Raw genomic sequence first — 14,536 nt, 5'->3', positions numbered from 1 at the left:
AAAAACCAAAAAAAAAAAAAAAAAAAAAAAACCAAAAACCAAAAAACAAAAACAACAATCTGAGGCTGGAAAAATAGTTCAGCAGTTAGGAAGGCTTACTGCTTTTCCAGAGGACCTGGGTTCGATTCCCGGCACCCACATGGAAGCTTACAACTGTCTGTGGATTTAGTTCCAGGGGATCCAACGCTGTCTTCTGACCTCCAATGAAACTAGGAACTCACATGGTTCACAGGCATTCACACAGGCAAAGCCTTTGACCAGTGAGACTTATACACATAAAATAGACTAATTTAAAAAAGAGTCTGTTATGTAGGGATTGTGGCAAAAAGACTTTCATCCACCCATCTACCTACCCATTCACTTGCCCACCCAGCCATTCATATACTTATCGGTCCAACAAGTACACCCTGAACATCTACTATGTGCTGAGTACTAGGCTGTTGACACGGTACAAATAAGGTAGCTAAGGTCCTGTCTTCACGCTGCTGATGTTCTGAAGGTGGGAGGCAGGAAAAGGAAAACAAACGCATAAGTGATTATATGCAAGGTGTGCGGACGGCCACAGAGGCAGAGTTGGCAAGTCCTTAGGAGGAGGAAGAGCCAAGGAAGGCTTTGGCAAAGAGGGGCTTTTATTCCTTTTTTGGGGGGGGGAGTTCGAGACAGGGTTTCTCTGTGTAGCCCTGGCTGTCCTGGAACTCACTCTGTAGACCAGGTTGGCTTCGAACTCAGAAATCCACCTGCCTCTGCCTCCCAAGTGCTGGGACTAAAGGTGTGCGCCTATGATGAAGCTCAAATAAAGGGAGGGAGGGAGGAAGGGAGCCCTGTGAAGAATCAGGAAGAAGAAATATTTCAGGTAGAGAGAGCAATCAATACAAAGGATGGGCTCGGGGAGGCAAATGACTCCAGCACAGAGGAGCTGTAAGAGGCGAGGAAGGTGGAGTGGCTGAACAGGAGGAAAGAGAGAGCGGAGGCTGCAGTGGTGGTGAGGGAACAGATTGGGAGGGATAGCAGAGTCAAGGAGCCAAAGAGGGAGCCTAGGGCTCAGGCCAGAGCAGGGACGGGGGGAAGGCATGTATGCTGGCTAGTTTTCTGTCAACTTGCCACAGGTTAGGACCATCTGAAAGGAGGAGACCTCAATTGAGAAAGAAAATGCCTTCACAAGATCTGTCTGTAGGGCTGGGCGGTGGTGGCGCATGACTTTAATCCCAGCACTTGGGAGGCAGAGGCAGGCGGATTTCTGAGTTCGAGGCCAGCCTGGTCTACAAAGTGAGTTCCAGGACAGCCAGGGCTACACAGAGAAACCCTGTCTCGAAAAACAAAAAAAAACAAAAACAAAACAAAAAAAAAAAGATCTGTCTTTAGGACACTTTTTTATGAGTGATTGATGGGGGAGGGCCCAGCCTACTGTGGGTGGTACCATCCCTGGGCTGGCAGTCCTGGGTTCTGTAAGAAAGCAGGCTGAGCAAGCCATGAAGAGCAGGCTGGTAAGAAGTATCCTTCCATGCTCTCCATATTGAAAGGAACTGAATTCAAGAAAAGCAAAGAACTTATAGTCAAAAGTATAACATGCGACAAATAGGGCAATATTAGGAACTTGAAGGCCTGAGGCAAGTCCAGCNTGTCCTGACAGGCNCTGAAGGCCTAGCTGAAGATNTTACAATAACAAGTCCAGGCATGTCCAGGAGAGCCCCTTGTTTAGACATTCCTGAGGTTGGGTGGCCCCAAGGATAGACATAAACACAGGAACTGTTTTGGGTTATTTATTTGATTGGCCATCTGGCAGCCTGGGTCACACTGACCCAGTCAAACGCCTGTATTATTCTACTGACTTGTAATAAAGCCAATTGTGTGAAGCTGTGCCAAGTTCCCCAAAAATCCCCCAACCCTTTCCCTATAACTCCCTATAAAAACCCCTAGCTTTTGAGCCTTGGGGTCGATTCCTCTGTCTCCTGTGTGAGGCACGTATCTGCCTGGAGCTCTGCCATTAAAGCTGCCTCGTGCTTTTGCAACAAGGAGGTCTCTCGTGTTTCTTTGGGACACCCTGACTCCCGTGGCGTGGGTCCTACAATATCAGCTCCTGCCTCCAGGTTCCTGCCCTGCTTGAGTTCCTGTCTTGACTTCCTTCAATGGTGGACTATCAAGTGGAAGTGTAAGCCTAATAACCCTTCCTCTCCAACTTGCTGGTGCTTCGCCACAGCAGTAGTTTCCCTAACTAGGACATCACCATTGTAGAGAACATTTTGAAAGCCCTGGGGGCAGAGAGGTTGCAGGGAAAGAAATCATGGTTACCAGAGGAGATAGTCAGGGCACAGGGGTGTAGGGAGGGGCCATCCAGGAGCCTAGTCCTGGGTCACAGGCTCTCTAGGGCTCTTGATTCTGGCTCCTTTTTCAGCAGCAGAGCTGGTACAGTGGAAGGTCCAGTCTCACAGGGGAGGTGGCAAGGCAAAAATGCGGCCAATTTTGATCCTGTCCTCTGCTTCAACTCTGTCTCTGCCTCTGTTCTGAGGCTAGTGTCCTGGCTGGCTATGTGTGTCAACTTGACACAAGCTGGAGTTATCACAGAGAAAGGAGCCTCTCTTGAGGAAATGCCTCCATGAGATCCAGCTGTAAGGCATTTTCTCAATTAGTGATCAAGAATAGGGAGGGCCCCTTGTGGGTGGTACCATCTCTGGGCTGGTAGTCTTAGGTTCTATAAGCAAGTAAACTGAGCAAGGAAGAGGAAGCAAGCCAGTAAGTAACCTCTCTTCATGATCTCTGCCTCAGCTCCTGCTTCCTGACCTGCTTTGAGTTCCAGTCCTGCATCCTTTGGTGATGAACAGCAGTGTGGAAGTGAAAGCTGAATAAACCCTTTCCTCCCCAACTTGCTTCTTGGTCATGATGTCTGTGCAGGAATAGAAACCCTGACTAAGACAGGTAGGGACTACAAAATTTATCCAAGAGTCTAGTTTCCTAGTCTAGATGTCATAAAGAAAATTATTACCTTGCTCCTAATCCCAGGCCCCCATAATCCAGTTGCCATGTCTCAGCCTAGGTCATGTTCCTTAAACCTCCTATGCCAAACCTGTCTACTCACCAACCTCCTATGCTCCCTAGTGACCTCAGAAAGCTCCCAACTATCTCTATTTCTTCTTCTTCTTTGTCTTCTTCTTCCTCCTCCTCCTTTTTCTTCATTCTTCTCTAGATAGGATCTCTAGCCCAGGATGGCCTTTATAGCTGAGGATGACCTTGAACTCAGGATCCTCCTGTCTCTACCTTCTGAGGTGTTGGGATTTTAGGTATGTACCATGTACTACCATGACCAGTTTTGTGAAGTGCTAGGGATCAGACCTATGACCTCATATATGTTAGGTAAGCACTCTATCAACTGTTATATCCCATCTCCCAGGGTGTTGCTTGTTTATTTATTTAGATTTGTTTGTTTGTCTGCTTATTTATTTTTGTTTTCTTCGTGTGGCCTTGGACGTCCTGGGACTTGCTCTGTAGACCAGGTTGGCTGGCCTCCAATTCAGAGAGATCTGCCTGCTTCTGCCTCCCAAGTGCTGGGATTAAACGTGTGGTGCCACCATCACCTGGCTCCCAGGGTTTTTTGTTTTGTTTTGTTTTTGTTTTGCTTTTTTGAGACAGGGTTTCTCTGTATAGCCCTGGCTGTCCTGGAACTCACTTTGTAGACCAGGCTGGCCTCGAACTCAGAAATCCGCCTGNCTCTGCCTCCCAAGTGCTGGGATTAAAGGCATGCACCACTACTGCCCAGCCCAGGGTTTTATTTTAACATTCAAATTTGAGACTTCTGTTTCCCTGGTGAATCTTCCTAGTACCTTGCCAAACGCATCACTTTTCTGCAGACAGCCTGTATCCTTCCCCCACAATGCACTGCTAAACTGCTTCCTGGGAAGGCCTCCACAATAGCTCTCTTCCCTCTATTAGGCAGTTTGCTTTCGGAGGCATAGCCCAGGCTGGAGAAGAGCCCAGTGCATAGAATGAGGAAGCCAGAGCCTCATGACAGGGTGTGCTGGCAGGACTGGACTTACCTGCTCCAGCTGGAGCTGCATGGTCCGCTGGGCTGCCACGTCCCCCAGGGAGATCTCCACATACGGGTAGCTGGAATTGGCCGTGGGCTGCTGAGTCCACGTGGACTGGATCTCCTTCAGGGGAATCTTCACAATCGGCTCCTGGGGATGAGGACAGAGAGGGGCAAACAGGTGTGAGGGTGAGGTGGTCTCTGCCATGCCAAACCTTCCCCTGCAGGTCAGATCAGAAGGCAGAAGGCCCAGCTCTATGTCAGTTCCTCAGATACTCGTCCGCTTTGTGACTTGGAGCGACTCACCTGACCACTCTGCACCTCAGCTTCCTCACCAGAGGAAACTGATTCAACAAATACTGATGCTTCATGCTTGAGATGCAGAGGGTAGTGGGGGCTGTGGGTACTCCAACCTTTATATCAAAGCTCGTTCTGAAAACACCCATATCCCTTAGCAAAGAGCTTTATTTCTGGCCCCCATGCAGAGGAAGGTGGAGTGATGGACAGTTAGTACTACCCTAGCTACTGACCAATGGGGATGTAGACTGTGGGTCATGGCAGCTCCTTACCCCAGAAGAAAAAGCTCACCTCTACTCTTGGGGACAAAGATGCCTACATGTCTTGGGGGACAAAGAGGCTTGTTCTATATTGTCTCCCAGGACCTCCAGCCATTGTGCACCTGCCCTTTCTCCACCCCACTTCTTCCGATGTCCTCTAGACTCACCTTTAAGCAAACCTCTTATCCCAAACTCACAATGCAAGTTTTTCTGGTGTTTGTCTTGTTTTTATTTAATTTTCTTTCTTTCTTTCTTTCTTTCTTCCTTCCTTCCTTCCTTTCTTTTTTTTTTTTTTTAAAGATTTATTTATTATATGTAAGTACACTGTAGCTGTCTTCAGACACTCCAGAAGAGGGCGTCAGATCTTGTGATGGATGGTTATGAGCCACCATGTGGTTGCTGGGATTTGAACTCCGGACCTTCGGAAGAGCAGTCGGGTGCTCTTACCCACTGAGCCATCTCACCAGCCCCCTGTTTTTTTTTTTTTTGTTTGTTTGTTTTTGTTTTTGTTTTTGAGACAGGGTTTCTCTGTGTAGCCCTGGCTGTCCTGGAACTCACTCTGTAGACCAGGCTGGTCTCAAACTCAGAAATCCGCCTGCCTCTGCCTCCCAAGTGCTGGGATTAAAGGCGTGCACCACCACGCCCGGCTTTATTTAATTTTCTTGTTTGCTATTACTGTTGCTTTGTTTTGTTTGTGTTTCAAGACCAGGTCTCTCTGTGTAGCCCTGGCTCTTCTCCTGAGACTTGATTTGTAGACCAGGTTGACCTTGAACTCAATGTAGTTCCATCTGCCTCTGCCTCCTGAGTGCTGGGACTAAAGGCACCAGGTTTGGTTTTAAGAAAACTAAGAAAAGTCTAGCAAGTCTAGCTCCTTGATGGCTATAGAAAACCCTAGCTCCCGGGAACCTGACTATATTTGGAAGCAGGAAGTGTAAAAAGGGGGTTAAGGGGTCAGAGATAGAATGCTTGCCTAGTATTGGGGGCCTGGATTCCATCCTATCACAAGATAGAGAGAGAAAAGGTAGGCATGGTAGTGTATATCTGTAATCCCACTGTTGGAAAACTGAGTCAGGTAAATCAGCCTGGGCCACAAATGTATACAGCCCCACCAAGAGAGGTAAGTCAGTTAAAATGAGGCTACTGGGTTAGGCTCAATTCCAGCAAGACTGCTTTCCTTATAAGAAGAGAAAAGTTGGACACACGGACACCAGGGATGTGCCCCTATAGAGAGGCCACGTGGGGACACAAGAAGTTCCTGTCTATAGCCAAGGAGAAACCAAAGCTTGAATGCTTCAGAAACCTTGGAAATGTCACCTTGCATTGCACAGGGCTCCCAGCCTGTGGCATGAATCTGAGGCAGCCTGCTATGCTAACCACATGCTCTCCGTGTGTTTTCCTACATGTCTCCTTTCACACAGCCCTATTCAGGCCAGAACTGTATGATTTCCACTTTCCAAAGGGAGGCTCTGAAGGGGAAGGGACTGACTGCAGACCACGCAGGGGATAAATGTGTAGTAGGCATCTTTGTCCCCAAGAGTCGATGGAGTGCCTGAGGACAGAAGGGGGCGGGTGGGCAGGGCCTGGCAGATGTCACTCACGTGGGTCTTGGTGCTAAGGAAGTTGAGGCCGTTATGGTTGACAGCAAGGATACAGGGGGCTGGCACCAAGACATTGCTGCAGCTCTGGATGAAGAAGAATGAGGAGCCAAACAAGGGGAAGGCACTGAGGAGGCCTGCGGTGTGGAGAGCCTGTGATCAGGACACCTGTGCCAACACAACAGGGCAGCCACTGCCCTGAGCCACCAGGGGATAGTGGTAACAAGTCTTTCCAAATAGGCAGGCAGCTTGGCTACCACCAAACCCTGCTTTTGTACAAAGAAAGTCACATCTCCAGCCTCCCTCTAGCCACCCTCAGCTCAGCATCCCCTCCCATGCCTCCAGCCCTCCACCCAGTCAGCTCTCACCCAGGAACTGAGCACGGGCCTGGTGGGGACTGAGCGCCTGAGTCTGCTGCCGGTGTTGGCTAACCAGGTTGAGCCAGGTGTCACCAGCCGTGGTGTGGTAGAGCTGGGCTGGGATGTACTCTTGGACTTCACGCCTGTGTATAGAAGGTAGTGGGCTCCTGAGAACCCTGTCACCTGCCCATCCCCACTGCAAAGGAGGCGTGACACTGAGCAGACATCGCTGCCGTACTTGCCTGGGTTATTAAATGTAGAGGATCATGGAAAGGAAATACAGGGTGCCTGCTCACAGCTGAGGGAGCTGAGGCTTTGAGAGGTCACCACGAGGTCATGTGGTGACAGAGAGGTAGTGTAAACAGGGTAAGATGTGAATGCACACTGGGTGTCTTAGCACCCAAGCAGGCAGCTCAAGGCAGAGAGGTGAAAAACACAAAGGTGCGGAAGACATCCAGGTGCGCCACACAGGAAATGGCCGAGACCCCAGGGCCATCACCCCCACCTCTCACCCTCCTCTGTGCTGTATGTAGAGTCTCTCAGGACAGACCTTATGGCTGGTGGGCATGTAGAAAATAACAACAGCAGTCCCAGAGCCTCCCACCCGCCCTGGGCTGTAGTTGGGAGAGGGGCTAGGAGAAGTTGAGGCAGCCCTTTCCCCTCCCAGAGTTCCCCTGCCCTACTTGGGTAAGAGGCCAGAGGTAGGTGTTGAGTGTTTTCCTGAATTGTTGTTGTTGTTATCATTATTGTTGTTATTATTAATTATTGATGTGTGCTTCTTTGGTTGTTTTGAGACAGGATATCACTATGTGGTATTGGCTGGCTTGAGACTTACTATGTAGACCAGGCTAGCCTCAAACTCACAGAGGGCTGCTTGCCTCTGTCTCCTGAATGCCGGGATGCTGGCCTAATATGTAGCTGGAAATGACATCTGGTTTCAATTATTGTTTCAGAACCTGGAGGCACTGAGTAGGAAGACTATCTGAGCAGCGAGCCCCAGGGAGCCTTCTATCTGACCTTCGGAGCCCTGGGATTCTAGGCACATGCTACCATGTCTGGCACTTCCTGCGGGCCACTGGTGGGGTGTAAGCTAAGGCCCTCATGCTGGTGTGGTAGCACTTTATGGAGTGAGCCATCTCCTAGCCTCTGGATTATACTTCTCAGGGTCTTTTCTTCCTGTTCATAATCATTCCATGACAAGTGACTTGTGATTTGGGTGTGCTGGTTCAGGCCTGGAAATCCTAGCACTTGGGAGGTGGATGCAGTTCAGTGTCATCCCCAGCTGCATACTTACATACTAGGCCAACATAGACTACATGAGACCCTGTTGCGGAAAAACAGGGGTGGTGGTGGGGAGCATTCTCAGCAGCACAGGCACGAAATACACATACTAAAGAGAGTAAGTATCTTGCAGGCTACAGAGATGGCTCTATGGTTAAGAGCACTGGCTGCTCTTCCAAAGGACCTGAGTTCAATTCCCAGCACCCACATGGAAGCTCACAACTATTTGTAACTCCAGTTCCATAGGACCTGTCACCCTCACACAGATATACATGTAGGCAAAACACCAATGCACATAAAAAGAAATAAATCTTTAAAGAAAGAGGGGAGGGGAGACACACACACACACACACACACACACACACACACACANANAGAGAGAGAGAGAGAGAGAGAGAGAGAGAGAGAGAGAGAGAGAGAGAGAGAATATCTTGCTGTTGTTCACACAGGGCTTCTTGAAGTGTAGTCCAGGGGCTTTGAGGCCACATCTGTTTTCACAGTGAAACCAACATGTCGTTTGCCTCTCCCCCACTCTCATCCTCTCAGAGACTTGTAAGAAATGAGTTGGTCTACACAGTGAAATGATGACAAGCTGGCCTTGGGTGAGTCACCCAGGGGAAGGTTCACAAATGTCAGACAGTGCTGGGTTTCTCACTGCCGCACCATGGTCGGCTCTCACCACACTCTGCATGTATTAACACGGAACAGCTATATTATTCTTGTGAAATGAATTGGCAAGCTCCATGTCGATTTGTGTTCTGAGACAGGGTTCCTGCTGGCCTACCTAGTGTAGCCTTGAGTTCCTGAGATCAAGTGATCCTCTTGTTTTAGCATCTCCACAGCTGGGATTATAGGCATGAGCCCCCCACACCTGACTCAGTGAATGTTTATGTGTATAGTTTTTGGCCTCCAAGGCATGTGTGTCTTGAAAATGTTCATTGATCGTTACATGTGTTCTGAGAAATAACAATGCACTGCAGGAAAGGAAAGGAGCTTCCGGGCCAGGCAAGCCTCTTCCAGTCTGATTGGTACAGAGGGGAAACTGGGGCCTCGGATGAGCAGTTGTGAGATAAGAGGGAATGGATGGCCTGCCCTCCCTCCCAGTTGAGACAAGTAGACAGGTGCTCACACACTGGGCAGGTAGAAGTGGTCCTTGGCTCGGTGCTGCAGTGAAGCCAGTTTGGACACCTGCTGTAGTTGTTGCTCTGTGGGCTGCCTGGCCGGCACACTGCTAAAGAGGCCCTTCAGGTAGTCAGGCAGAACCTGCAGGAAGCAGTTGCATGAGGAACTGCTGGACAGCAGCGCTCTCAGGCATTCATGCTCAGGGGCTCTGAGTCAGGCCACTGCACTGACTCCAGTCCTCCTCAGTTTTAGGAGCTCGTTGGTTTTCTAGTTCATGAGGAATGAGGATAGATGCATATGGGAGCAGAGCTCTGAGGGATGAAAACTATGAGGGAGTTTCCATAGAAACATGGGAAGCGTGTAAAACAAAACACAAACAGTATAGTAAACATTAGATACATGTTTCTCGAAATTGAGACCCAAGCCCATTGAGAGTGTGAAAAACCAGACCCTAGAGCTTCATCTAGAGGCTCTAGACCTGCAAATCTGGGGCAGAACCAGTTTGCAGCAAGTTTCTGCTGGTCCTTGAGTAGCACACTACCAGGCTATGCAGACGTAAGTCTCAACACTATGTGGTCCCAGAACGAAGTTGCTGTGTGTTTCAGAAAAGGTCTCTCTCTATAGCCCTAGCTGGCCTGGAGCTTGCTATATAGACCAGGCTGGCCTCTAACTCACAGAGATCTGCCTGCTTCTGCCTCCTGAGCACTAGAATTCAAGGCATACACTACCACATCCAACAATGTGGTTGTGTTTTGTAAGTGGAATTGCTAAAGCTTTGGTACAAGTTCCCCAAGCATCTGGGCGTGGCACTGTAGGTTCAGAACAATAGAGAGGTCGCATCTCTGACCTGATTGTAGTGCATGGTCACATACAGCTCATTCTCAAACTTCAATGGCTGATCCCAAAGCACCCGCCGGAACCAGAGTGTGTAGCCCCCGTCCACCTGCTCCATCTCTGAGGCCACATCCAGTATGTAGGCCCGGCAGCTTAGTGGACACACGTGCTGGCCTGCAGGGAGAAAGAGGCACGGCTGGAAGAAGGAACTGCCTGCCAGCCAAGTGCATTGTCTCCAGCAAAGATGCAGCTTCCTTACTAAGGGGAACAAACCTACAGAACAGGATGCCCGCGCACCACTGAGGTGCTGGTGATCACAGGAGGATCAGTTCCCATCCAAGGGAACAAGTGACTTTCCATTCCTCCCAGAGAAGGATCGTTGAGTGCTCTGGAATGCCTACCAGGGTCTAGAAAAGGCCTTGGATTCTGCACTGAGAAATCCCAGCTCCTTTCCAGAGGAGGCTGGGGTCACAGAGAAGCACAGCAGACCTGAGCCAGGAGCTTTTCTGCAGCCCTCCTTCAGGAGAGCCCGCTTGCTGGACATCTGCGGTGGGTAGGGTTGAAGGCATGAGCTCTAAGCTGGGAAAGGTACACATGCTTCTCCCTTGCACGGATGTTCTGCCACCTGTCTGTGGTTGATTGAAAAGGAATGGCTCCCATAGAGTCATGTGTTCGAGTGCCTGGCTCATGGGGAATGACACTATTAGGAGGTGTGACCTTCCTTGTTGGAGTAGATGTGGCCTTGCTGGAGGAAGTGTGTCACTGTGGGGGTGGGCTTTGAGGTCTCCTGTGCTCCTCTGCACACTGTGGAACCTAGTCTCCTCCTGCTGCCTGAGAACTCTCAGCTCCTTCTCCAGCACCATGTCTGCCTGGACGCTGTGAAGCTTCCCACCACGATGAGAATGGACTGAGCCTCTGAAACTGTAAGCCAGCCCCAATTAAATGTTTTCTTTTATAAGAGTTGCTTTGGTCATGGTGTCTCTTCATAGCAATAAAACCCTGACTGAGACATTGCCCCACCTCTTCAGTAAAGCTGTACTATGGAGGCCACTTGGCCTGATGATAAGAGTGCAGAATCCTGTGACCACATTGCCTGGTTCTGACCTCCTTGTACAGCCTCGAGCAGGTCACTATGGTGTCTGAGGACAGTCTCTAGAGATCGCAATATCCTAATGTCTAGAACTTGTGACTATGTCACTTTATGGCAAAAGGATCTTTGCAGACAGAATTAAGAATCTTAGATTTCAGACCAAATGGAGGCACTACTAAAGAAATGCTAAATGAGAGGCACAAGTCAGAGATGTTGGGGGGCAGAGTTGAGGCTGGGGCAAGAGAAAGACATCTGAAGACCACACTCTTGGCTTCAGAGCCAGGGAAGGAGCTCCAAGTCAATCAGTGGGCGGCTTGGAGAAGCTGGGAAAGGTTGAAAACGGAGCCTCCCCCGAAGCTTCCAGAAGAAAGCAGTCTTGGCCACGTTCCTCTTTTAGTTTCTGACCCTCAGAACTGTAAGATAATGCATCTGTGCCATGATAAGTCACTGAGCTTCTGGTGTGCTGTAGCAATCACCAGAAAACGAATACAGCTTTTCTGGGCCTTGATTTCCCCAACTGTAAACAGCAAAGAGAGGAGCCTACTGTGTAGAGTTGCTGTGAGACTTAAAAGACTTTATAGCATTAGGGTCTGGGGCGGTGGCATTTCTCAGTCATAGAAGGCTTGCCTCGGATTCACGAGACCCTGGGTTTGATTCCCAGCACATCCTCAAACAAAACCAAACAGATCAACCACAGGCTTTATACCACTAACTACTTTGAATCGTGTCTACTATATGCTCAATGCATGCCTACTACTGTTCCAACCATTCTGCTACCTGCCATGTCCATCCCCCTCTGTCCTGGCTGGACCTGGAGTAGGAAGTGTCCAGGCACTCATGAAGGATGACTGGAGATGGCTCTGACTACCAGTAGGTGGCAGGCAAGGCTAGCCTGGAGTGGGCATACTGCGAACTGGAGGGGTTTGGAGTCCTGTGAGGGGTTCCCTATGTACCTAGAGGCCCTTAGGAGAAAGGCCCACCGAGACCTTAGGAAGAGGTCACATGCCCCTGTGAGGGCTTTGAGGGCTGGGGTAAATGTTCCTATGTAGGATTTCACATGTCTGATTGTACAGATGAAACTTTCTCAAAATGTAAGAATCCAGAGAACAGCTTCTCTGACTGAGGAGGTCCTGAGGGGCCTGAGAGACCAGAGCAGGATCCAGAGGTTCTGTCCTCCACGAACCCCAGCCTGGAAGGGGAGATAGTCTTGTCCAGAACACAACAAACTGGGAGAAATGAGAGGCTTGGGGAGAAAGCTCTTTACTGCAGAGGTCCTCTCTCCTGGAGAATTCGGGCTTCAGAGAAAGTGACCTTTGGCCTGGCCATCAGGGCAGGGTAGAGAGGCTCTCATGGCCAAAGGTGGTGCTGAGTCATAAAGGAGTCTAGAATGTTCCATCCCTCCTGGCCACTCACCTCGGTTGGTGACAACAAAAATGACATACTCATCAAAGGCTTCAGGGCGTGTCAGGGCCATCTCGGTACAGAGCCCCTCTATGACATCCAGGGCCACCTGGGAAGGCCAGAGAGGTCAAGCTGGGCCTTAGCCACTAACCAAGGGGCACAGGACTCTGTGGCTCAGTCTGACAGAATATAGCTTTTGGAACTGGCTCCTGTGTGACTCTAGGCTGTGTGATTCTTAACCTCTTGGAGTCTGCTTGCTGTTCCACACTCAGTGGGACCTATTGCAAGATGTCCTGAAGACACCCAACTTCCAAGACGGTCAAGTCAATTACTTAAAATTGCCTAGTTATCTGCATGCGACCCACACATATCTTTCCTAGATTTTCAATCAACTCTTAACTGATAATACCAAGCATAGTAGAATGCTGTGTGGACATATGTCATATGATATTGTTTATGAAAGGCAAGAAAAGAATCTGTACTGTTCCAATGTGACTTTTCTTAAGTATTTCCCATCTACAGTTGGTTGAATCTGCAGACACTGAACCCACTGTAGTAGAGGAGCAACTAACTGTCAGCCGTGTCTCATGGGGCTGTGGATGACCTGCCGGATCACTGATGCTCACCCCACCCAACCCAGAGCCTGGTATCCCTACCCTTCAGCACCAGCTTGCTGAGACGCTCACACTTACCGTGCACGTTTTGATTTTCAGATGGCGTTCGAGGCCTCCTGGAAGAAGAAAGAGCTGCCTCTTGGAACTGCGGCCTGCCTGGGGTAGGTAAGCAGAAGAAAGATGAAGACCTGGACCCTCTCTCCCTCATGGGAGTCCCCTGATCCAGAGGCGTGTCTGTGCAGGAACCTTCATGTGTGACGATGAACAGGAACTATCTTCACACACCATGCAGTGCAGTGCATGTGGGTCTAGCAAGGGGCTCTGGGCAGAGCTCGTGTCTCCCACTCCTCTCCACATCCCCAGCCCTGCTGTAGGCTCACCAACATAGCACGGAGCTCCATATTGCTGGGGAACTCCAGACGGCCTCCAAAACGCAAGGTCTTCTGCAGGTTCTGTTCACAGGCCTTGGCAATCCCTGCAAAGGCCGAGAGTTGAGACCTTGTTCAAGGTTGGCCATGGAGGAAAAGGTTCCTCTTACCCCAGCCATGAGCTCCCTGCGAGGAATAGGTCTCATTCCCATTCTGCTAGTGATTGCATGCACTAAGACCCTAGTTCTTGGGCCAAGGCCCTCTAATCAGTTGTAATGATGGGAGCCATCATTGTGAACTCAGCAAAGAGGCAGTCATTCAACAAGATTAGGACCTCGAGCAGGATCCAAACCTACACCTCATGCGGTTATAATCTGTCTTGCCCTTGGCTTTGTGTGGACCTAGAGATATGGTCCTTAGCTGTTGCCTGTTACTCGCTCTCAAAAGGCTCAATCGATGGCATGATGGTGCCCAGTCCCTGTCAACTGGGACTGCATACCAAGTGCCCTGTCCCACTGATCAGCACAGGGCAGAGACCCCCTTCGATGCTCCATGCATGTAAGCTAAGCAGTACACTCCCCATCTCCAGGCCAGCATGGGATACATAGTGTCGTTTCTCTTGTTTCCATAAAACACCATGACCAAAAGCAGCTCTGGGGAGAAAAGTGGTGGAGTCGGGAATTCCAGGGCACATTCTGTAGTCATCTCTCACTGGAGAGCCCTTCCCTACTTATCCCTGTCAGTCAACAGTCAGAGGGAGGGACTCATTCTCGATGGCTGCCATCATTACAACTGATTAGAGGGCCTTGGCCCAAGAACTAGGGTCTTAGTGCATGTAATCACTATTTATTTTTTTGTCATTTTGACACAAACTAGAGACACCAGGAACAGGAAATCTCAGTTGAGAAAATGCCCTGTCAGACTGGCCCATTGACATGTCTATGGGGCATTTTCTTTTTCTTTTTTTTTCTTTAAGATCTATTTATTTTATGCTTATGAATACACTTTAGCTATCTTCAGACACACCAGAAGAGGGCATCGGATCCCATTACAGATGGTTGTGAGGGGAATTGAACTCAGGACCTTCGGAAGAGCAGTCAGTGCTCTTAACCGCTGAGCCATCTCTCCAGCCCCCCATTTTCCCGAGTAATGATTGGTGTGGGAAGGCCTGGCCCGTTGTAGTTGGTTGTGTCCCTAGGCAAGTGGCCCTGGGAGGTAAAAGAAAGGTAGATGAAGGCTGTGTGTAGTGGCTCCTTTAATCCCAGTATGGCAGAGGCAGAGAGGCAGAGAGGCAGAG

The 14,536-nt window shown here is 49.6% G+C and overlaps 1 protein-coding gene across 1 annotated transcript in view; it reads right to left on the bottom strand.

Moving 5' to 3' along the window:
- Myo15a (myosin XVA) overlaps positions 1–14,536 on the bottom strand; it is a 55,576-nt gene that overhangs the window by 590 nt on the left and 40,450 nt on the right. Inside the window, exons 57-64 of the mRNA XM_021212122.1 lie at positions 13,252–13,346; positions 12,950–13,027; positions 12,270–12,366; positions 9,780–9,940; positions 8,940–9,073; positions 6,539–6,672; positions 6,174–6,307; positions 4,029–4,169 (exon numbers count right to left, since the gene is read on the bottom strand). Of these exons, the coding sequence (XP_021067781.1) occupies positions 4,029–4,169; positions 6,174–6,307; positions 6,539–6,672; positions 8,940–9,073; positions 9,780–9,940; positions 12,270–12,366; positions 12,950–13,027; positions 13,252–13,346 (974 nt within the window). The remainder of the gene's footprint in view (positions 1–4,028; positions 4,170–6,173; positions 6,308–6,538; positions 6,673–8,939; positions 9,074–9,779; positions 9,941–12,269; positions 12,367–12,949; positions 13,028–13,251; positions 13,347–14,536) is intronic.

The sequence above is a fragment of the Mus pahari genome, chromosome 14, assembly GCF_900095145.1.
Source record: "Mus pahari chromosome 14, PAHARI_EIJ_v1.1, whole genome shotgun sequence".
In the NCBI taxonomy this organism is placed as follows: Eukaryota; Metazoa; Chordata; class Mammalia; order Rodentia; family Muridae; genus Mus; species Mus pahari.
This window is presented reverse-complemented; position numbering and strand designations above follow the sequence as displayed.